The following is a 23,955-nucleotide window of genomic DNA, read 5'->3' on the forward strand; positions in this document are numbered from 1 at the left end:
CTACACTGAAAGGGAGTAAAGAGTCTTTCCTCTATGGTTAGAAAAGCATCCTAGGGAGAAGAGAACAGATTGGATGGGAACAATTAAGGAGGCAGGGGATCCAGAGGGAAGCTGTTCCAATAATCCAGTAAAGAATAAAAGCTCACCAAACTAAGATGGTGGCAATGAGATGGAGAGACAGAATAGATTTGGAGAATAAAAGGAGTCAGAATTTGCCAACTACATTGTGCTCTATGATGAGAGATACAGAGAGATACAGTTAAACATGGTGCTGAATTTTCTGGCTTGAGTGACTGGATGGATACTGGTATCCTTAATTGGAAAACAGAATACAGAAAGGTAGACACTGATGTGGGCAGGGAAGTTAATTATTGTTTCTGAAATTTGTATCACATATGTAGGAAATAATGTCACACAGGCAGATGTATTTGTTTATTGCTTCATTCTGGAAATCATTTTGGGTAATCTAGAAGGCACTCATATATATGTTATGGGTTTAGTTCCATATGTGACTGGAAATAAAAACATAGTAGTCAGCATATTAGACAGTCAGTGAAATCCTGCATGGAATGGAGATGGTGAAGACCGAGTATATAAAATGAAAAGAGAGCCAGGGATGAAGAGTTTAGAAAGCAGCTCTGGGATATGCAAGCAGTGGAAGAAAAATGAGATCCATCGTGAGTATTTATTATTTCCTGTGAGTGAGATCAGGACCTGTTGGAAGACTCTGACCAGAGGAGTAAAATAATTTGACTTAAGTTTTTAAAAAATCAGTGTGTTTGCTCCACCGATAATATAGTCTAAGACGATTATGGTGGAAGTAAGGAAACCTCTTTAAGAGGGATTACAGTGATCTACACTACAAATGATGGTAAATTTTAACAGTGATAGCAATGAAGGTGATGAGAAAGTAGCTTGATATATTTTGATGTAGAGCCTTCATTTCATAACAGATTGTGTATGTGATTTTAAAAAATTAAGAACTTTGGCCTGAACAATTTGGTGAATGGTGTTGCTACCAATCGAGATGGTGAAGGTTCTTGGTGGTGGAACAGGTTTTGGGGAAAATATGAGACATGAAGTGTTTTCTCTTAGACTTGGTAGGTATCAGACATTGATCAGGCATGCAAATAGAGATAATGAGATGTTGAGTGGATAACTGGACATATGAGTGAAATTTTGGAGGAAGGTTTGTACTAGAGACACAAATTTTGGAATCGTTAACATACAGATGATACTTAAAGCCTTAAGATTGGGTGAAGTCACCAAGGGAGTGAGTGTAGATGGAGCAGAGGAGCAAGACCTGAGCCCTGGATGCATTTTTCATTAAGAAGAGAAATTAAAGAGTAGAAATCTGCAAAGGAGGTATAAAAAGTGACCAGTGAGGTAGGAGGAGTGCTAAGGGATATGAGGTTCTGGAAGGCAAATACGTAAGTGATTGAAGAGGATCGGATCACACCTGCCATATAATGTGAGGAGTAAAGTAAGAGAATGACTGAGGATTGGAAATTAGATTGAGCAACACGGAGGTTATCAGTGAACTTGGTAAGAGCAGTTTCAATCGATGCAGGTGATGAAATCCAGAGTGGAGTGACTTTAAGAAAGAGGGTAAAGAGTTGAACTGGAGATAGTGAGTGGGTATAGTCAACTTTTTTGAGAAGTTTTACTTCAAAGGATCAAAGAAATGGGGTAATACCTGGTAGTAGAAGTATGCATAAGAGAGTATTATCCTCATATCAGGAAGAGTAACGTAAGGATAGTATATTCATGAGAATGAGTGATAAATTAATGATACACAGAAAGATGGGAGATTTGCTGAAGGACCTCACTGAATATGGGAGATAGGGTGGGAACCAATGCATTAGCAGCGGGACTGGCATTAAATAATTCTTACAGCTTAGCTATGGCATCACAGGTGGTGTGGGACCCCTGAATTTCCTGAATCCTACCATCTCATCAAATTGTTGATTTAGTCATAATTCATGCTTTATAGAGTTCCTGGGAGTTATTTATTGAGCTCAATGGGATCCATTTTAGGTCTCTTATCCAGTCTATCTGTATACTTAATTACATTTAAGCCTTAATCCATCTCCTCCAAAGACTTTTATTTCATTAGGAGGCAGCTGTTAGGGAAATTATTGTTATTCTTCACCATTATGGCCCCATCTTGTACCATGGTTACCTTTCACCGTTTTGTGTGTTTCTCAGCCTGTTGACCCATTGACGCTACTAGCTAGGAATGCCTGGAGCACTTACCTGGGCTGTACTACTTGAGGGGGCCCCCATAGGTATTTTCCTGGAGCCCGTGTTGTGGCTGGACTGGCCCTTGTGGTAATTATTTTGATTGTAGGATGTGCCTCAGCAACAATCATCAGGGAACTTTGAAAAATGCCAGGTTTCTCACGCATAATCCTGGAGGGTACACAGAACTCCTAGGCCACAAAGTGAGGTCACGGGGTGGGGGTGGGAGGAGAGAGGGGATATGGGGCTCTGCTTTTACTGGGATCCAGTGTGGGGTGCCTAGGATTTCATGGGTTCACTCTTTATTGATGCATTTAAGATGTAATAGCAGGAATTAAAATGTGGGAAGGGAAAAGCAGGGTCACTCAAGCAGTGAGTTGTCTAGGTCAACCGGAGGATTCCAAAAAGGACAACCTCATGGGTGGAGTAGCCAGCAATATGGTTATTTCAGATGGATCTTTGAAATGGACGGCTTCAAAGGGGTAATGAGAGGCACTTACATTATAATCAAAAAGGCTAATTGCCAGCCAATGGCACTACAGTCCACCCTGCTGGTAACTTAGGGTGGGGACAACAGCAGCCTGGGTAGCAGATATGTTCAGAGTCAGGGGAAGCTCACATTCTAACCAAGAGAGGACACATCTAATAGGGGCATAGTAACAAATCCTATAATTATTACAGAGGCAATAATCTGAAATCTAGTCCATAGCCACTGACTCAAACTTGAGGGATCCAACCATGGAAATAGGTCAGTGATCTCAGAAACCCTGAGAATCTTTCAAAGATTTGGGCAATATTGTGGAATATTTCAACATCTTAGGCCATCTGATATAAATAGGTTTGAACTTGTCCTGAGTTGGTGATGTACATGTAGCAAGTGACCCCAGGAAGGGCAAAAACCTCTCCTTCCTTGAGCGGAGATAATGTAGGGCCAGGTGGTTGTCTAAAATCATTTGAAAAGAGCCTCCTAGGACTGACTGTGGCACAAAAGGCAAGGTTTATGGAGTCATTGTGCATGTGGGTTAGAGTGCCTGATGGCTAGTTGGCCTCGCTTACCCAATTTCTGGTGACTAGGGGACTTGTGCCAGTGCCCCAGCCAGACAGTCATAGTAGAACCACAATGCCCAGAACTAAGGGAATGAAATGGCTCTTTTGGGTAGGTGGTAACCAGCCACAGCAGGAAATTCTGGGGGTTTGAAGCCTGCAGTGCAAACCTCCAGAGGCTGGCTGAGGGAGACAATGGTGCAGTGTGATATGTGGCCCTAGGAGAAGCCTATTTCAGGGCTGGTGGAGAGAATAATACACTAGGTGAGAGCCTTCCAATGCAGCCCCCAAATAAATTCCAAAGCAGAAGTTTATTGGAGCCTTCAGCAAGGGACCTGGGAATTTGTACCTACCCGTTAGCTATTTCTGCTTTTTGAGTCCTGGGGTGCAGTTAAAGGGATCTGCTGACCAAAACCTGGTTGTACCTGGGCACAGAATTGCCAAGGTGGCCTGGAAGGCAACTCCCAAATACTCCTGGGGGAGCAATTGTAGGCAGAAAATCTAACTGACGGGAAGCTTGGGGCAGAGACAAATATTTAATAGTTAATTGGAATTGGCTGAAATTGAGTTATCAGCAGAGTAAGCATTTAAGGTGGTGTGCAGGCAAATGGGGATAAAATGACAATTGCCGCAATTTTTAACTCCCAATGTGTGGGGAAACATCTCAGCCCACTGGACAAGAATGTTGGTGGTGTTTGTGAAGTCTTGCAGGGTCATTGAAGAAATATGGGAAAGTGTGTGGGCAATCACGGTGAGGACAATGTGATCATGGTGAGGACTTCCAGTGGCTCGCAGTAGTCAAGACTGGGAATTCCCACATAAGCACACACAAGCTGGAAGTCAAGGGTAGCTGGTGAGGGCAAGCAGTCTAAATGGGTAGTATATGCAGGCAGGGGAGCTGTCTGGTTCAGAATGCACATTTTGGCCTGCCACAGTGGTGAAATGAGACACAATGCGGCCCTCCAGTCAGCAGAGGACTAACTCATAGTCTGATAATCCGACAGGGCTCTTCTTATTTGGTAAGGTCAGCAGTCAAGCACCAGGCAAATTTGGGATAAATGGGCACAAAATTTCAATCATTATATAAATTAGTCACAGGAATGAAAGTACAGCATAGACAATATATTCAATAGTTCTGTAACATCTTTGTATGTTGACAATAACTACACTAGTTGGGGTGAGCATTTAATAATGTATATAACTGTTGAATCACTATGTTGTATACTTGAAACCAATATAATGCTGTGCATCAACTATACTTCAATACTTTCCTTAATTGGCAAAATTATATTCTGTGGGTCCCCTGATTCCATTCAGTCCATCATTTCAGGAGACTTAGTCCTCATTTTGGTGTTCCACTGAGTTCGCTGTAAACTTGGGAGTGAGGCCATCTGTCAAGTGATGAGGTCTCCATGTACTGATATGTCCCTGGGGTGTCAATTCTGCAATAAGATCATCGGTATCTCTGGCACTGAACTCTTGGGCAGAGATGCTGTCACCTGAGGTGTCCTTTCACCAATGAGTCTGTCTCATTTGGGGGTGAGGTTTTCTGAGCGGTGGCACCACTCTTGGATGACACTCCCAAGTGGCTCTCCAGTTGGCATACTGGTCATAGGCTGCAGACAGGTTAGCCGGGTATAACTTGGAGGTTTCCCTGAAGGCAGAGCTGCATACCTAGTGCCTGCTGCTAGTGGAACAAATTGTTTTAAGAACTCCTGGGGCCATCAAGGGCATATGCAGTTACAGAATAGTTGGCTGTCCTTTTATTCCCTGAGGAGCTTATATCCAAATTACATAAAGATTATGAACACATTTATAGTCCAGGTTAAGGGAGATCTTATGGGAGGTATTTGGCATTCCTAGAACCGACCCATGAGGGCAGAGGACAATCGTGGGAACGAACATAATCCCTGCGCCCAGATGAGTTTTATGTATGGACAATCATTGGGCTAGTGAGCTTGTAGGAAATATGTGATGTACAGAGATTGGATGACAAGTGCCATTTAGTTACTGCTTCAGATGGCTTATTGTCTGTAAAAGAATCCAACCCCTTTACCTCACATTCAGTGGCATGCTGGCTTGAGCCCTTCCAACAGGATTCTCCAACATTCCCTGAGTTTCCACCTGGGGTACAATGGAGGGCTGGAGCAGTATTGCTCCAGCTTTGTATCTGTGTGATGTTCAGGCCCAAGGGGTTTACCGGTAACTATCACCCAAGCCACACAAAGCAGTAAGAACAACTATAGCAATATACAGCTTGGACATGTGACGAGTTTGGGCCAGGTGCTGAGCATGTGTATTGATTAATGGTGAGTGCGGTTGCTCTAGGTGGGAAAGTCATGAGTCAGGTAACTCACAGCGGGGTGAGACTGTGACTTGCTTTCTTACCATAATCTCATCTCCAACTACGGCTCCTGTCTACCAAGTGGAGAGTTTCTTTCCCTCTTTTGATAACCACAAGTGTGGCACAGGTTGCTTCCAGGGTGACGATATCCACTTCCTATAGATATGTTTCATTGAGCCAGGTTTTTGGCCACATCTTGAGAGAGTGGCCAGCACAGAGATGCCTCCTTTCAGAGTCCTCACCATTGTCAGGGTTTCCAAAGAAATGACCTCAAATTAACTTGGCAGGTTAATTTTGGCTTGGGTGGCATCCAAGGATGGAGGGGTCATTTTGGACTCCTCTCCACCGATCAGACACCAGCATAAAGCAGACAGTGACATGACTGGAAAACAGCAGAAGGTGGAAGTGGAGTCGGAGGGAAAATAAAAAGGACATCGTTTTTTGAGGTAAAAGCTTGAAGCCTGACAGAAATGACCAAAAGTAGACTTGGCGGGGGAGGGTGTATAATAATTGTTTTATGGGGTACAAAAGCCCAAGGGGTGAGAATTATGCAAGATGAACACCTGGGGCAAGAGTGTGATCCATTTCAGGGACCACTTTCCTGAAAGTAATATAAGGAGAGTCTCTTTAAGGAGGCCCTTTTGATGACCAATGAGGCCAGCTGCCTGGGAGCAGTAGTGTAGATACAAGTTCTGAAGAATTTGGAAAATTATATATTGGAAAGCCCACTGTTTAGTCTCCTGAAAGGTACAGTGGGCGCCTGGCCAGAGTCAACAGTGTCTGGTGATCCAAATGGAATGTCAATTTAGTAAGAGATTACCTGGTTCAAAGATGATTCCAGGTAGGGGGTCACCCAAAGGAGTCCTGTGTAGGTACTCATGGTTGTGCCTACCTATCTGGAAGCCCCAGCAGGAAGCAGCATGGGCTGATGAAATCCATCTGCCAGCAGGAGTAAGGTCAGTCTCCCTGGGGATTATGTCCCCATCTGGAAGCTTCTATTGCTTGGTTTGGAAGCAAAGAATGCCCTCTTCTATCACAACCTTGGTTGGTGCTGAGAGGGGGACTCCCATCTCTTGAGCCCAAGTTGTTAAGGCATGAATTCCCTGGTAACCCAAGGTTGTGTGCATCCAGTTCACGAGCTGGTAGGAAGGGTCAGGCCCTGAGGAGTCTGTACCGGGCAGTGTGGAGGGCTTAGTGAGGAGGTCTTCAATACTGATAAAAATAACTTCAAGCATAGAGCTGATAGTGTGAAGGGAAATGTGCATAACAATGATAGGAATTGGGGGATCTGCTAATTCCAGCCATATCTGGGAACCCAAAGATGGTCTTGCCTTATAGAGCAAATTCTCCCTTATCCATTGGCCACACTAAACTGCAAGACCATAATAGTCCAGGATCTGTGAAAATGGATCTGCAAAAGGCCCCATTTTATAGCCACCTTAGTGGCTAGGTGAACAGCTGATTTCTGCCAATTAGGCTAAGCTGGGAATGCCCTATATTAGAGGCACCTGAGGCCAGGTGGAATGTCACCACCCTTTAGCAGGTGCACCTTGTATCATGGTGGCACTGCCATGGGTAAAAAAATACCAACTCCCCGTCCATATCAGACAGTTGGTCCCAAGGGGCTCCCCAAGCAGCCAGAGGAGAGGAGGTGGGGGGAATGCTATCATATCCTCCAGACTCTCAGGAAGGGGCTAAATATGGGGAAGCCACATTCTCCTATAATTTGGAAAGGTCTTTGGCCTCAGGTGTAGCACTGCCCTGAAGGTACTACTTCTGTTTTACCAAGGAGGCCTCCATGGTTTTGTTAAGCTTCATGGGGAGGCATCTCTATCTGAGGGCATTATAGGAACTAGGTGCCAGGAGGGGCCAGTTTGGGCTGCAGTTTCTAAGAAAGCCCAAAAAGATGGCAAATTGGTTCTCAAGGGCATTATATATTGGGCTGCCAGTGGGGGTAGGTGCTTAGTCCAAAACCTTGTAGGAAGCTAGGTAGACTTATATTTAGTCCAAGGCTCCAGGAGGCATAGTCAGGTGTGGCCAAGGACTTGACTCAGAATGGAGAGCCAGTAGGACTAAAGGTAAGGCTTGTTGGACTGTCTCTTGGGCAGCTTCCAAAGTGCACTGTTTGGCTTCACCCCAAGGGAAGGTGGCCAACTTGCATGATTGTGTACATAGAATGAAGAATGAATGTATTGTCCCAGACCATGAAAAGACCTAGCATGTGTTGTCCCTGTCTGAGAGTTGTAGGTGTTTCATAGTGAAGTAAGCCACAGTTGAGAAGGCTAAACCACTGCTCCAGGAAACAAGGGAGCATAGCAACAAGAGTGCTGCTGTACAAACAACTGGCCTCTTGTTTAGAGGCAAATAAGATGGAAAGATAAGATCTGGAGCATCCTGCAGTCCTTTATTCCCAGCAGCTCAGGGATGCTCAGTCCTTACCGTGGTGGCTGGCCCATCTACAATGAGAGAATCTGTACTTTTCTCCAAGCAGGTATTGCAGGTGAACCCTTTGCCTCCCTACCCCAGAATATACTCCATCCAAATCAGAAGGGAAGGCAGAACGGGAGGGGGAAGTCAACTCAAATGTTCTGGAATCAGATGATCCAAATTCAAATCCTTGCTTCACAACTTTCTGCATGTGGGCCTGGCCATGAGGAAATTACTTAACTTCTCCCTGTCTCATTATCTGATCAGGCTTTAAGGGAAGAATAAGAGTGTATTACTTTGAGTATTATTTGACAATTAGGTCATCCTTATAGACTCCTTTGCACATTGCCTACTACATGGCAAAAACTTAATCAGTGGTATCTGTTCTTATCAGAAAGGTCATATAAAGTTTTCTGGATGAGGGCTTTGGGTCCCTTCATCTTCCTTTTTTATCTGCCATCTGTACAATGAGTACATTTTTCCATTTAATGAGTGTAGGATTCTAAACATGACAAATCCACAGTGCTCAGTTATTAAATCTAGAAAACCTTTTGGATTGTTTAATTTCTAATATTATTGTTTTTCTTGCTTATTTTTGCTTGTTCTATGCCTATTTCTCTTCTGTCTTACAATTTTTAACTGTCCTTTCTCCAATTTATTGTTACTATTTCAATTAATTTTTCCAAAAATCTTGTTTAGAAGAGGCTCAGGGGAATATAGGATATTGAGTATGAATAAAAACCTGGGCATCTGAGTCATAGATTAAATTATTACATGATAATAGCAGACAGTACTAAGCCTAATCAATAAACCTATGTCTGTATCTGTGGAAACTCTGAGAGTCAACTGTTGCCATAGTGATTACCTGCAATAAGTCACAGCTGGGTCCTTACAATGAGAATGAGAACGTGCCGTTTTGGCTCAAACTACTTTTCTTAATGAAGTCTAATCAATTATATATTTGCATCTTTTCTTCACACAAACCATGCTCACACAGGAACCAAAGGTACTAACCATTGATACTCAATTTTCAGCTCTGTATTTCTTTTATTTTACATACATACATACATATGTATACAGGTTTCCCCGGATATCCAAAGGTAGGACTTTCCTATGAAACCTTTCTAAGCTGTAATGGTGTAAAGTGAAGTAATAGTTACCATTCATTTAGATGGGAAAAATTTTGAGCATTCCCAAACCAAAAAAAATAACCTCTTTTAGGCTTTTCTGATACCGTATGACACATCTTGCTAAACAGATGCACAGAATAAATCAAGATAAGGCACAGACGCTGACGGACACAGTTCACAGCTCTGGTGGCTGAATGCTGAGTGTGGTTCCTGGGGAAGGGCCTCTCATGCTGCTCCAGGCGCACACTGTCTCTGTAATGACCCCCTGAAAAACAAATGCTGAACGCTACTTTTACTTTTTATTCTTTTTCGTAAAAAGAAAATCCTCTTCAGATTTCTTTCCATTAGTGAAAGCAGGTACTAATGTAGATCTTTCATGAAAGTTAACTGGCATAACATGAACTTTCAAAAATGGGGGATATCTGTACATCTTCCATGTATATACTGGGTTAAATATATTTTACACATATCACATGTATTTAATGGTGTGTATACATCTATACACATGTATATTCATGTATGTACATATCTTTAAAAATACATATATTCTTCCACATACAAATGATTTGCCAGACTTTTATGCACATAGAAGCAAAGGCACCAAAAATATATATATACATATATAAATATATGTATAAACAAAGATACTATGTATAACTATTATATAATAATTATTAGTCTTTTTCTACAAGTGATACAATTCTATAAACTTCTATACATTTAACTCCCACTTCCCACTATGTGTTTTCAGGTCAGCCCATGAGGATTTTCTTTTTAAATGTGATTAATAATCTACTGTATGGCCATGCCATTTTCTAACCAGTTGCCTTCTGTTAATTTTTTAGTCACTTTCAATCTTTTACAGTTATAACAAAGGGTGTAATTAACACTTTAAGGTGTTTTAAAAGTGTCTGCTATCTTGCTGGTTCCTGGATTTTCCCTATCAGTTTTCATTTTGTCTTTGGATTTTCTGAGGCTATGTAATTACATAAATACAAAATGCTTTCAACATCTTGATGCACTGATATTTTCTCATTTTTTCTACTAACACCTGTGCTTTAAAATTAACTTTTGATATAAAGTGATACATATAAAATATACCTGTAAGTCACATTTAAATAAATAGAATGGCAGTCAAGGAGTATATATATACACGAATTTATTATTTGATTGACATAAAATTTTCCTCTATGTTAAGTCTATCAATTATACTCATATAAGCGATATATGAGAGTGTCTATTTCCCCAGCTCTCACCAGATTATGTTCTCAAATGTTTCAGCCTTTGACAAATTGAAAGGACAAAATGCAGTTTTAAGAAGCATCCTTATTTTTGATGTTTGACTACTTTTCCTTTAAAACTATTTGTATTTCATTTTCTATGCAAGATCTATTCATGCTTTTTCTTAATTTAAGTTGGTCTTTTGTTTCACTGGATCCCTTTATAAATTATGGAAATAAGCTCTTGCCCTGTTTTATGAATTCCATTTTTTTTGGTAGTTTGGTACTTTATTTTGGTCTTACTCATGTCAAACTTGTTAGGCTAATTCTAAGGTGGTCACATTCATAAGGCAGTGCAGCAACTGAGAGGATAGACCCTGGAATCAGATATCACCAACCTTGTGGCCTTGGGCACAAACTCTTAACCTTCCTCAGCCTCAGTTCTCTTAACTGCTACAAGGGGGTAACTATACTACTTATCTCTTAGGATAGATGAAGTAAGTGAGATACTGTATCTTAGAACCCTGGAATCCATACACTTACTAAAATTATTGTCAAAATTTCTTTTAAGGCTTCTGTCAATTGTGTAGAAAGGCATTTTTTACTATAATACTTTAAAAGAAAAAAACCCTATGCTGTTTCTGTACATTTTTGACTTCATATTTACATTTGAAATTTTCATGTAAGTGGAATTTGTACTGGCATAAAATATGATATACGGATCCTATGTGTTTTTAAGATGACTCCTGAGTTTACCCAATCTTTACTGAAAAGTGCAAATTATTTTTTATAGTATTTACCATAAACTTAATTTCCATATGTATCTGTGTCTATTTCTGGACCTTTTTAATATACATTTTTGATATCTTAATTCAAGTGCTAATACTTCACTCTTCATACTTCTGGCATATGATACTATGTTTTAAGATCTAGCAGGGTTCAATGACTGGTTTTCAGTTATGAAAAGTTCAAGCTTCACTGCCATTTTTTTTGGTTTCATTTAGTTTTACTTATTTACCTATACATGATCTACTTTTTACTTGTCTCAGTCTGTTTGGGCTGCTATAAAAGAATACCATAGACTGGGTGGCTTAAATAACAAACATTTATTTTTTACAGTTTTGGAAGCTGGAAGTCTGAGATCAGGGTGCCAGCACGGTCTGCTTCTTGTAGAGGGTCTTCCTCCTGGTTTGCAGACGGCCACTTCTAGCTGTGTCCTCACATGGTAGGAGAGATCATCTCTCTCATGGCTCTTTTCATAAAGGCACTAATCTTATTCATGAGAGCTCCACCCTCATGACCAAATCACCTCCCAAAGGCTGCACCTCCAAGTACAATTACTCTGCGGGTTAGGGCTTCTACATATGAACCTGGGGGATACAAACATTTAAGAAATAGCATGCTACCCCTGGTCCTCAAAATTCTCACATGCAAAACAGATTAATTCTGTCCAACAGTCCCGAAAGTCTTAACTCATTCAACATCAACTCTAATATCTAAAGTCCAAGGATTCATCTAAATAGCATCTAAATCAGATGTGGATGAAACTTTAAGTACTACTTATTCTGAGGCAAAATTACTCTCCAACCCTGAGCCTTTGAAATGAAACAAGTTTTGTGCTTCCAAAATACTATGGTGGGACAGACTTAGGATAGACATTCCCATCCCAAAAGGGAGAAATAGGAAAAAGGAAGAGGTGACAAGCCCCAAGCTAGCGAGGCAAACTCCCTATCTTAAGGTTCAAGGGTAATCCTCTTTGGCTCTATGCTCTGCTTTCTGGACCTACTGCTGCAGTGTTCTTGCTTCCTAGAAACACTGAGGCAGTGATCCTCTGCCCACAACTCTGCCAAGTGGGAAGTCATATCCCCAAAGTTCTGACAGGTGGGGGTCAGGCCCCAAGGTTCCAGGCAGCCCCATTCCCACAGGTTAGGGTGGAGACAATGGCCTGTTGAAACTGAGATGACGCCCCCTCTTGAAAATGAGGAGGCAGCCCTGAAAATAATGATCTCTGACTTGCCTTTGGGTCATTCTTCTCGTCTTGAAGAACAGAATATTCAGAGCCTAGAGTTTCATCTTGTAAAATCCAAGAAGTCTGACAGCCTTCCTTCATTCTGTCTCATCTCTGTCTCCTTAAACTCAAACTGGCAGTGTTCCTGCAGGGGTGGCTGATTAGGTTCATTATACTAATCACCTTACCAAATGGTTTGTCTGTGACGCCCTTAGTTTTCTCTTCCAGACAGCTTCCTTATTTTTTTTGTAGTATGGTAGGCTGAAAATTTTCCAACTCTTTATATCATGATTCATTTTTGATTATCAATATCTTCTTATCATTTCTCTCTTCTCACGTTTTGCTATAAGCAGTCAGGGGGAACCAAACTGCTCCTTCAACACTTTGCTTACAAATCACAGCTACACATCCATTTCATCACTCACAAGTTCTACTTTCCACAAAATACTACTACATGAACACAATTCAAACAACTTATTTGCCACTTTATAACAAGGATCATATCTTCTGCATTATTCAATAATGTACTCCTTATTTCCAACTGAGACCTCATCAGAATGGCAATTAATATCCTTATGTCTACCAACATTCTGCATATAATTTTTTCATGTATAAAGTTTTCCCTTTCTGAACTCTTACCAGTTACCTTTAAAAGTGTCTTCACAGCAGTGCAAAAATTTCCACCCTATACCTCAAAACTCTTCCAGCCTTTACCTACTACTAGTTTCAAAACCACTTCCACATTTTTAGGTATTTGTTACACAGCAGTACTCCACTTCTCAATACCAATTTCCGTCTTACTCAATTTAGGCTACTAGAGCAGAATACGACAGATTGTTGGCTTAAAAAATAAACATTTAAATCTCACAGTTCTAGAGGTTAGAAGTCCAAGATCAGGGTTGCCAGTATCGCTGGGTTCCTGACGAGGACCCTCTTCCTGGTCTGCTGGCACCTTCTAGCTGTATCCTCGTATTGTAAAGACTGGGAGTATCTCTCTATGGACACTAATCCCACTCCCCAAGGCTTCACCCTCCTGACCAAATTACTGCCAAAAAGCACCACTCCCAAATACCATCACCGTGTGGGTTAGGGCTTCAACACATGATTTTTTGGGGTGAGGACAAAAGCATTCAGTCTAAAGCAGCACTTCCAATAGGATTTTGTCAAGTACATAAATGAACTCAAGGAGTTGACACATTGGTGATGTTTCCCTAACATATTACATGATATACATTTTCACTCTTCAAGTATTTAAAAAAAATACTTGATGTGTTCTTCTTTATAGCCTCTTCTGGTTTATTTTTGTTTATCCCTCTGCATTTCATATTTGTTTCCATAAAAAAGGTCTTCATTACATATTCTACATGGTAGTTATTTTATATAGTGAACATCGATTATTACCTTTTCTTAACACCTGATTTTTATTTATTGAAGTCTTTCAGATAGTTCTGGATTTTCAACATATACCATCTGCTCAAAGAGATGAATTTACATCTTTCTTTGAAATTTTTATGTCTCATCTTTTGCTTCTGTAATGTAACTGCACTATCAAAATAATGTTAACTGGCAGTGAAAAGCGGTTAAAAAAAAGGTTTTTGCTTTATCTAAGATGATAATGATTATTTTCCTTTGATGTATTAAAAGAATAAATGCTGAATGCTGAAATACTTAAATTCTGATTTTTGCTAAAACTTAAGATTTTTTAATTTTTGTATAATTTTCTTAAAGTTGATCACTAGTGTGTGTTTGATACCTTGGTTATACTTTGGTAAATTACGTGTCATAATGGGATATTATTTAGCCATACAAAGAAGGAAATCCTGCCAACTGCAACAACACGGATGTTCCTTGAGGCACTATGCTAAGTGAATTAAGTTAGATGGAGAAAGACATATGCCAAGGGATCTCATTCATATTTGGAATCTAAAATACCAAACTGATAGAAACAGAGAACTGACTGGTGGTTTTCAGGGGCAGGGGTGAGAGGTGAGGGAATGGGTGAAGGTGGTTAAAGTGTACAAACTTCCAGTTATAAGACATAAGATGAACAAGTTCTGAGGATGCAATGGACAACATGGTGATCACAGTTAATAATACTGTATTGTGTATTTCAAAGTCACTAAGAAAATAGGCTTTGAAAGTTCTCACCACAAAAAAAACCAAAAAATGTTATCTGTGTGAGGGATGGATGTTAAGTTACTGTAGCAATCATTTTGCAATATATACATATATCAAGTCATTACATTTAACATATGACCCTTACACAACATTATATGTCAATTACATCTCAATAAAGCTGTTAAAAGAATAAGCAGAAAATAAAACGATGTAAGTGGCCCTTCCTTCCATTTTCTAATTTCTAAATTGTGTAAAATAGCATTGAAATTATTTGCCCTTTAAAGGTTTAATGAAAATCTCCATTTGATTTGGTAAGACTGTGCATACTGTGAAATTTGTTTTTCTGATTACATGTTAAACGGGAGGTTACATTTTAATGTATTTTGTAGCCAATGTTTAGTTACATATATATTCCTATAAAACTATCAATTTATTTCAGATTTTGAAATTAATTGGCATCTGATTGCTTTTTATTATATTTATTTAATAGAATCTCCATTTGTGAATTCCTCCTATTGGGTGCCCATGTGTGTGTGATTGCATATGTGCTTTTCTATTTTCTTCCTTATTTTCCTAAGTTAGATAATGGTTTCTCTCTTTTATAGTGTTTTCAAAAAATAAAGTCAGTATTGATATTTAATGTTTTAATTTTTTACTCTATTATTTAATTTCTGCTTTCCTTTCCTTGCTTATTTTGGTTATGTGTTTTTGTGACTATGCATTTTTAAAAATTATAGATATGTATACGGAAACAGATAATATTTAAACTTTATATATATATGTATTAATAGTCGATCACAAATTTAGTTTCCTTTTTTAGATATATGAAGAGGCTCATGTGATTATTTCTTTTGATATATTAAAATTTTTTACCATATTCTATCATCCTTTTTCCCTAGAATATAACCTAATTCTAACCTAAGATATCTAATTCTTCTACTGTGCTAATTTTTGTTTGTTAATATTTGAGATTTTTTGGCATCAATATTCATAAATGAGACGGGGCTCTAGTTATCTTTGTATTGTATTGTAGCAGTAACATTTTGACACCAGTGCTATGTGTCATCCCTAAGTTATGTGTAAGTGTTCCCCTCTGTTCTCTGAAATGGTTTCTATAGCATTGCAGTATATTTAAAGGTTTTAGAAAATTTCTGGAGCAAATTTTTCCTTTTCTTCTCTTTTTTGGGGACAGGGGAGTTAAGTACATTCCTGACAACTTTACTTTTTCATTAGTAATTGATTTGATTAACTTTGTCTTCTGGACTGTTTGGAAAATTATATGTATGTTGAAAATTCTTAATTTCTTTGCTATTTTCAAGCACTTCTGACTCAGTGTAACAAGGATTTATCTCCCGTTTTAAAGTGTGTTTTGATTACTTCCTATTGTGTCTTGTTTTAATTGCAATTTGTCCTTTTTAAAAATCATTTATATGTTTATTCTTTTGAAGAAGCAGCTTTTATATTTCTATTTTCTTGAGTAATTTTTGCTTTACTCATTCTTAATTCTTTCTGCTTGTGTGTGTACACAATATTAGATAATGGTTTCTCTCTTTTATAGTGTTTTCAAAAAATAAAGTCAGTATTGATATTTAATGTTTTAATTTTTTACACAATAATGTACACAATAATAATATCGTATTAGCTTCATATGGAAGTCTTTAAAATTTACAGACTTTAAAATATCATATTAGCTTCATACGGAAGTCTTTAAAATTTACAGACTTGGATACCTATTTAATTATGTTATTTGTCTTTCTAGACAATGTCTATTAGTATTAAAATTTGTTTTACTCTGAGTATTCATTCTCTTATACATTAGGTTATATAATTTTTTTTGTTATTCTATACTGCTAAATGATTTTGGGCTCCCTCTTTCATCAAGTTATTTTAAAGAGTTATTTTAAGTTAATTTTAAGTTATTTTAAAATAATTTTCATGTGGTAGTGGCTTATTTTCATGTGTTGCCTGTACTACAAATTTCTCATTTAATGGTTTAACATTTGACAGTTTCACTGTGTCAATTACTTTCTCTTAGTACCCATTCAACAGTGGAAAATGTGATATACTATATATTTTCATGGCAAAATCTCTGACATGTATAATTTACTTCTTAGCACTAGTGTCTGGTTATTTTCCAAACATCCCTTTTCCCATTCACACCCTAACTGCACCTCACACTGACCTTGCAGTTTTTAGTCTACCGTGGAAACAGAAACCATATTCCCAAGATGTTTACAAAGGTGCAAAATAGAAAAGCATATGGGCATCAAAAGTGGACTGAAAATGTTTCCCTTTAAGTCACTAAAATTCAGTAAATGAATGGCTTCCATATATTAGAGAGGAAAGAGTATTAGGTAAACTTTTAGCATATTTGTAAGTCTGTACATATACCAAATTTAGATACACAAAAAGTAAATGAGGCTTGCTTCACCCAGGCATTTTTTGTGTGTGCTTTTAATGAAACCTGTGTACAGACCCTAGGCTTAATCCATGTGTCCTTGTGGAGGAGGGGGCCAGCACACACTGGATCACTCACAGAACAAACTTTTGTTTGGCCAGAGCTCCTTTGTTCCCCAGTGCAGCAGCAGTGGCCTGGCTGTCTTCATGGGCAGGCCCTTGGAATACTTTGTCCAGGGTCTGCGGATGTGACATCCCCATTACTTGATCTCTTTCTCAATGGGATGATGAGGCAACAGGGATGCCTATTTTTATTACTAAAGTATAGTTGACATAAAATATCGTATTAGCTTCATATGGAAAATTCACCATAGAAAGTTATTATTATATTATTGACTACATGCCCTGTGCTGTACTTTTCATCTCCATGACTTGTTTTATAATTGGAATTCTGTACCTCTTTATCCCCTTCACCCATCCCCACTACTGTCCCCTGTGGCACCTGCCAATTTTTTCTCTGTATTTATGAGTCTATTTCTATTGTTTGTTTTATTTTTTTTAGATTCCACATATAAATAAAATCATATGGTATATGTAGTTCTCTTAGAATCCCATTTTTTAAAACATCATCTTATCTCTTATTTTCCTCAAGCAGACATCTGTCACAAATAATACATTTTTTGTGTTTAATATATTTTCAGGAATTGAATAGCACATTTTTAGTTTTAGCTGAGTGACTTCTGATGGAAAAATTACTTTGGGTCTTTTTGAAATCATGAACATAAAGGTACTTTCTTTGAAAAAAATCATAAAATAATAAGGTTACCTTAATACAAGTTCCAAAGATTCCCAAAGGAAAAAAAAAACTGGTGGAATATTAACCCTTGTGCAAGCTCTTTTCAAGTCTGCAAACACACATAAATCCCACTTTTATACATGGCACTTTAAAAATAACATCTGTTTCAAGCTCTTTGTCCATATTACATCTGATCTTCACAACAACCCTGCAAAATAGGTGATGTCAAATCCATTTCTCATATAAAGAAATGGAGGTATAGAAAACTTAAGTAACTTGTTCTAGAATGCATGGCTGAAACAGTCAGTATACTAATTATCCTTTGTCACCCAAACTAATTTATCTTCTACTAACCCTTGTCCCAATATATTTCCTGAACTTTAATATGATTATTTGGCTCAAGATAGTATTTTGGTAAAAACGTGGTACTTCACAATGTTAGCTAATGTACATTAGGACAAAGTTTTCAAATCTTTCTGGATTTGTCTTAAAAACCACTCCATGACAGCTTAGCCACTGCTCAGAGCTCCTTTATGAGACTTGGTGTCAGTAGTCTGAGAGCGACCCACCTGGTCCCATTCTTTGGTTGTTCAGTCATCTAGGCCCTTTTTTCCTGGCATGATTAGGGTGGCCCGGGGTTGGGGGCATATTTGAATTTTATTTGGAGTCACTCACTCTGTATGCCAATAATAACCAGGCATCCAAGGTCTCCTAATTGGTGAATTTGGGGGATAAGAGGAATCAAGAAGGCAGGAATATGGCAACAACCCCAGTGAAACAGGCTGAGATAATAACCCAAGAAGTCAAGAATGTAACAGGGGAGAGGCAGTATGAAAATATGGAAGGCTGAGGTACACTCTTGAGTAGTGGACTAAGAAATACTAACTCTGGAAGCCCACAGATAAAGCTAAAAGTCTCTCATATTCTGTAAGGGCTTATTCATACCCATCTCTGTCCCACCTGGTTGAACCACTCATATTTGAAGATTGCACATGTATTTAGAGTAACTGTATTCAGCTGGTCCACCTGCTCCTGGTCATATGTGTGGAGGAAGTGCCTCTGCTCTGGAAATATACTGATTTCTATTCACTGTTCTTTTAATTTATAACTATGGGTTATAGCTTTATGTACAAGTAATTTAACCTCTCTCCTTATTTATCTCATTGGGATAATGAGAAAAATTAAGTATCAAGAACTTCATAAGGTGGTTATGAAAATTAAATTAGTGCTGAAGAGTGGTTCGTACATGGTATAAACTCTGTAAATGTGCCCTGTCTTTGATGATCAGGAACACCTGAATCTCCTGGGACTCAGGACTTTAGCGAATTTTTCAGCTATGTTAGCAGAGAGAACATTCTGCAATTGATGCATGCAGCATTTTATACAGGTCAATTAGGTAAATTGTTAGAATTGTACTGTTCAACTCACATTCTTTTTTTTTTTTACTTGCATGTCCAGTTACTGAAAAGATGTATTATAACTGCCCAGTGAGATTTTGTATTTTATATTCTTATCTATTATTTATGTGTGTATCTGATGTTATTTTATTAAATGAATACAAAATTGGAATAGTTTTATCTTCCTGGCAAATTAAAATTTAATGTTTATGTACCATCCTTATGTATCTCCAGCAATGTGTTTATCCTTAACATCAACTTTATGATAAAAAGCCAGTACCTGTTTTTTAATCCTATGCTTTTAATGTTTCTCTATTATGTTGTAGGTCTGTGTTTTAAAACAGCATATAATTTCATTTTAGCTTTAATCAAATCTGATAATCTTTGACTGTAAGTTTTTAAACCATTTTCATTTAACCTAATGATGGTTACATGGTGTTATAACTTCCCATACTACTATTGTATTTAGACTTTGTTCCTTCTATATTTAATTTTTAAAAGCCTTTCCTTCTTGTATTCTGACTGGTTTCCATATTTTTATCATTTTATTTCCTCTTTCCTAACCTTGTCACATATATTTTGGAAATTTTTGTCAAAAACCCCTTATTTGGAATGTCTAGAGATATCACAAGACAATGAATACAAAGAACTGTGCTTCTGATATCAGGATTGATTGTGCTGTTATAAGGAATAATTAAATTGTACTAAACCACATGGGAATACACATTTCTGTACTTATAATAGCAGAGTAAGCTTTAATGCCAACATAAGAATTACCAATGTCATTATTTTATAAGTCCTAACATCTGTGTCTGACATATTTGGCCAGAGCCACTTAAACATCTGTTTTAATTAGATGCTAATCTCCATAGCTTGTGAAAAGAAGATTCACATACCTCACTTACAAAATAGTGAATCCTATTAGCCTTTGACCATCAGCTTCCAGCTCTGTATTTATTATGTAAACATTGTATTATAGTATTTATCTTTTATATATATTTTCAAATACACAATTTTACACATTTATATGCATATAACTAAATAAATATATATATATACACACATACACACATACACACACACGTATATATATATATATATATATATAAACCTCAAATATATACTTCCAAATATAAGTAAGTTCACATCAAGCTGAACAGGATAAAATCTGTAAACATATGCACCTGGTTCTGGTCACATGAAACACAAAACCACGAGGTAACCGCAGGTTAAAGACGCACTTGAAGGGGACTGTGAGGAAGAACATACATATAAACAAGAGATGAGCAGCTGTACCACAGGCCCTGCGAGGGTCCATTTCTTAAGGCTGTAGTAGCAAAAAGCTCCTTGTTCAGTTAAGACTTCTCCCTTCACCCTGTCACATTTATTCTTGAAGGACTTCAAAATGACTGTGGAAACTTTGTAAACACTAGACTAGAACTGAGTCAATCCTGTTGAAAACAGAGATGACAGAATAAACCATAAACTGACAGCAATATTCATTTCACCAAACAATAACTTTAAGGACTTTTTTTTAGAACACAGTAAAACACCATAACACTAGAGGGAAAGAAATGAGATGGGAATGCTCACAAAAACAGAGATGGATGCTCTACAAAAATGGCTTCCACAGCCCCTGAAAATGATAGATGTGTCTATAAAGGGAAAACAGGCAATAGCAGATGACAGAGCCTCAGCACACTAGACCACATGCCACAGCAAAATGCTACAGATTCACACTGAAATATCTTTACAGCTCACAATGAAGCAAGTCCCACTGGTCCTCTGAGAAGGGGAGCTCATTATCTCCCAGTGAAAAAGAACACTTAAACAACAAATTGGCCAGCCGAAGCATGACAAGCTCTTTTTACTGCTTTTAAAGGGCATGCTGCCCTTTCCCACCTGCACAGGCTCCAAAAGTGGATCGCAGGAAGTACTGGATGCCCCAGCACCCTGCCTCTGAGGCTCCTCTCCAAGGCCCTCAGGGTGTGCATGCTTGTAAAAACAGTTCTCTCCAAAAGGGCAGAAACCCCTGCCTTCAGCAAAATACCTACAGTTCTTGTTGCTCATGGCTTCCTTGTACTGCTGAATAAGCTTCTGCTTCTCTTCCTCCTCCTCCACCCAGAACTCACTGGGAATGACAAAGTTGGAGGTGACCCTGCACTGTGGGCAGGACTTGATAATCCTGTTCCCAAACTGTTTGTCACTCCTCCACCTACGGATACACTTAAGACAATAGGTGTGGTTGCAGTTGGAGAGGATGCCAAAGCGGCAGTCACTGGAGTTGGCTTTCTCAAACACAACCTCCATGCAGATACCACACACTTTGTCCAAACTGCGTTGCACCGCAAACGAGAGTTCCATATCCTTCTCGTGTGCTTCAATGCAAACCTTTATATGGTCTGCCCTCTGAACAGCATCCATGGGGTGCAAGACCTGCAGCCCACACATATCGCATATTTCTCCGTGGATGTACATACAGCTCTCCCCACGAAAGCACTGCCCCATGGCAGCATCGCGGCAAAGTTGCCTCCCTGTGCCCACAGAAATCAGCTCCCTCTCAGTCACCGAGCTCTGTAGAGGAGCCTCGGGGACAAAAGGGACCCTGCGGCCCCGGTAGGGTTGCCCAGGAACAAACTCAACGGCATTCTCCCAGCCTTCTGCACCCGCTCCTCCGACAGCTTCAAAGCCTGCACTGCCTGTCTCGCTTTCAAATAAACCCCTTTCAGCAGCCGAGCCAATCACAGGCAAGGAGCGTGAGGACGCAATACCGGGGGCTTTCGCCACTTCCTGTGGCAGGGTCTCTACGTGAGCAGCTGTGCTGGGGCCAAGGTGTGCGGAGGCCCCAGGCGGTGAAACGCGGTCCTCTCTGGCCATCTGTCGGCCTGAGAGGTCGTGGGAGTATCGACAGTTCTCCCCCTCTTTGCACAGCCCATGCAGAAAATACCTGCAGACGACTTGCTTCGTCCAGCTGCCGCAGCTCCGGCCCTGCAGCTGACTGGGCCTAGCCCCTCCCCCTGAGGCCTGGGCAGGCCTCAGACGTGACGTGCGGAGGTGGGCCGAGCCCGAAGCCGCAGAATGCCGTAAGACCGGGCGCACCGCGAGGCTGGGCTCAGATGCGCCCTGCCCCGCTGCCTGGGCACCTGCGGGAGCCCCGGCTGCCTCGCAGGGCTCAGTGGGAGCTGCAGGCTCTTCCATGGCAGCTTCTTCTCCCCGAAATGGTACCGGAACTTCCCCGGTGTCTCTTCCTTTCGGGCTTGAGGCCCGGAGAGCGGGAGACGGCTCGGAGGCTCCTTTCTGAGAGGTGTGCATCTCTTTTCCCTTTCCCCTACTCCCTGCTTCCTGTGACAATGTGTTCCTACTTGCTTCTCCCGGGCGGGCGCGGCGGACACTTCCTGTGAGGGCACATCAGTCTTATATCTGGTCCGTTTGGTCTCTGTGGTCCGTATTGGAACTCTAACCGGAAGCCTCCTTTGTTAGCAACCCGAGGGGCTGCCCGGCCCTTCCTCCTGCTGCGCCCGGGCGGACCCCAATGCCTCTCGCACGCGGTCTACTCTGGCGGACGTAATTACCATTCTTTGAGGTTTCAATCCAATCCCTTATAATGTTCCTTCAGCTGCATCTTATTTTACTGCTTTTTCATATACGTCTATTTTTAAAATCACAATCCTTGTCCCTCCACCAGGTTGAACAATTCAACTTGTAGTTTCTGAAACATTTAACAAGTGAATTTTATAAATTATTTTTTACGCTCGCTACATTTTAAGTTTATGTGGGTCTTTGTTTTGTTGACGTGATTGATTCTAATCTTTATCTTCTGGACATTTTTACGGGTTTACATTGGAAACGCTTTTCACCAGCAAGGCATTAGCAAGAAGTGCTGGTGATGGACGGCCACCCCGTGCCTTTCAGCTGTCTGCTCGTTGCGATTTCCACTTCTCCTGTCGCACTGTGCGGAGGCCGCAGACTTTGCGTGGTCCTGATGCTGGCTCAGTAAGCCGTTGTCCCATGTGTAACCCTAGATTTTATTTTCTCTTGTTGGTTTAATGCACAACGACTCTTCATTCCCCTTTCTTTGTTTCACCCAGGTTTGTGTGATACTGGGGCAGGCTAGCCTTTCATATCATGTTCTCTGTCATTCTGCGTCGAAGTGGAGCTTTTTAATTTCCTCGTGTGAGTGCTTTGTCATTTTGCAGATATACTTTAGTAGATTAGTAAAAAAAAGTTATGTTCTTACTCTGCTTTATACTGAATTTGTCATATACTTGTCTGCATTTTTTTGATAGATGATCATGTTTTTCACATTTATTCTCTTAATGTGGTTATTTGCACTGGTAGATTTTCAAATACTTAATTTACCTTTTCCAAGAATAAATCTTCCTGTGTTATGATATATCATTGTTTTATATATTATTGGATTTTGTTTGCTAAATTAAATTAGAGGGAATTTTATATTAAATTTATATTTTAAAATGGGAGAAAGGCTGAAGATAGCACAGAAATCAGATTGAAGCAAATAGTAAGGATAAATTAATTTTAAAAAACGTGAAGTGAGGGGAATAAATCAAACAAAATCCTTTGAAAGTATTATTGAAACAAATTTCTGGTGAAATTTATCAAGAACAAATGAAGAAGGGTTAAATAACCAACATCATAAATTTAAGAAGTGGTATCACTACATTAATAACAGCAATTAAAAATTGTGAGAGGCTATTAGAAACAAGGTTAGGCCATTAAATTTGAGAATTTACATGAAATGGTGCTATTTCTAGACAAACATCCATTAATAAAAATGGTAGGAACACAGTGACTGTAATGGGGTATGTGGTGGGG

The 23,955-nt window shown here is 39.5% G+C and overlaps 1 protein-coding gene across 1 annotated transcript; it reads right to left on the reverse strand.

Moving 5' to 3' along the window:
• Positions 1 to 9,079: 9,079 nt before the first annotated feature.
• MKRN3 (makorin ring finger protein 3) lies at positions 9,080 to 22,434 on the reverse strand. The gene is made up of 2 exons (XM_036878729.2): positions 21,177 to 22,434; positions 9,080 to 9,451 (listed from the first exon to the last, which is right to left on the reverse strand). Exons 1-2 carry the CDS (start codon positions 22,432 to 22,434, stop codon positions 9,213 to 9,215), a joined length of 1,497 nt encoding a protein of 498 aa, XP_036734624.2. The 3' UTR covers positions 9,080 to 9,212.
• Positions 22,435 to 23,955: the final 1,521 nt, after the last annotated feature.

This window comes from Manis pentadactyla, chromosome 18 (genome assembly GCF_030020395.1).
Source record: "Manis pentadactyla isolate mManPen7 chromosome 18, mManPen7.hap1, whole genome shotgun sequence".
Taxonomy (NCBI): Eukaryota; Metazoa; Chordata; class Mammalia; order Pholidota; family Manidae; genus Manis; species Manis pentadactyla.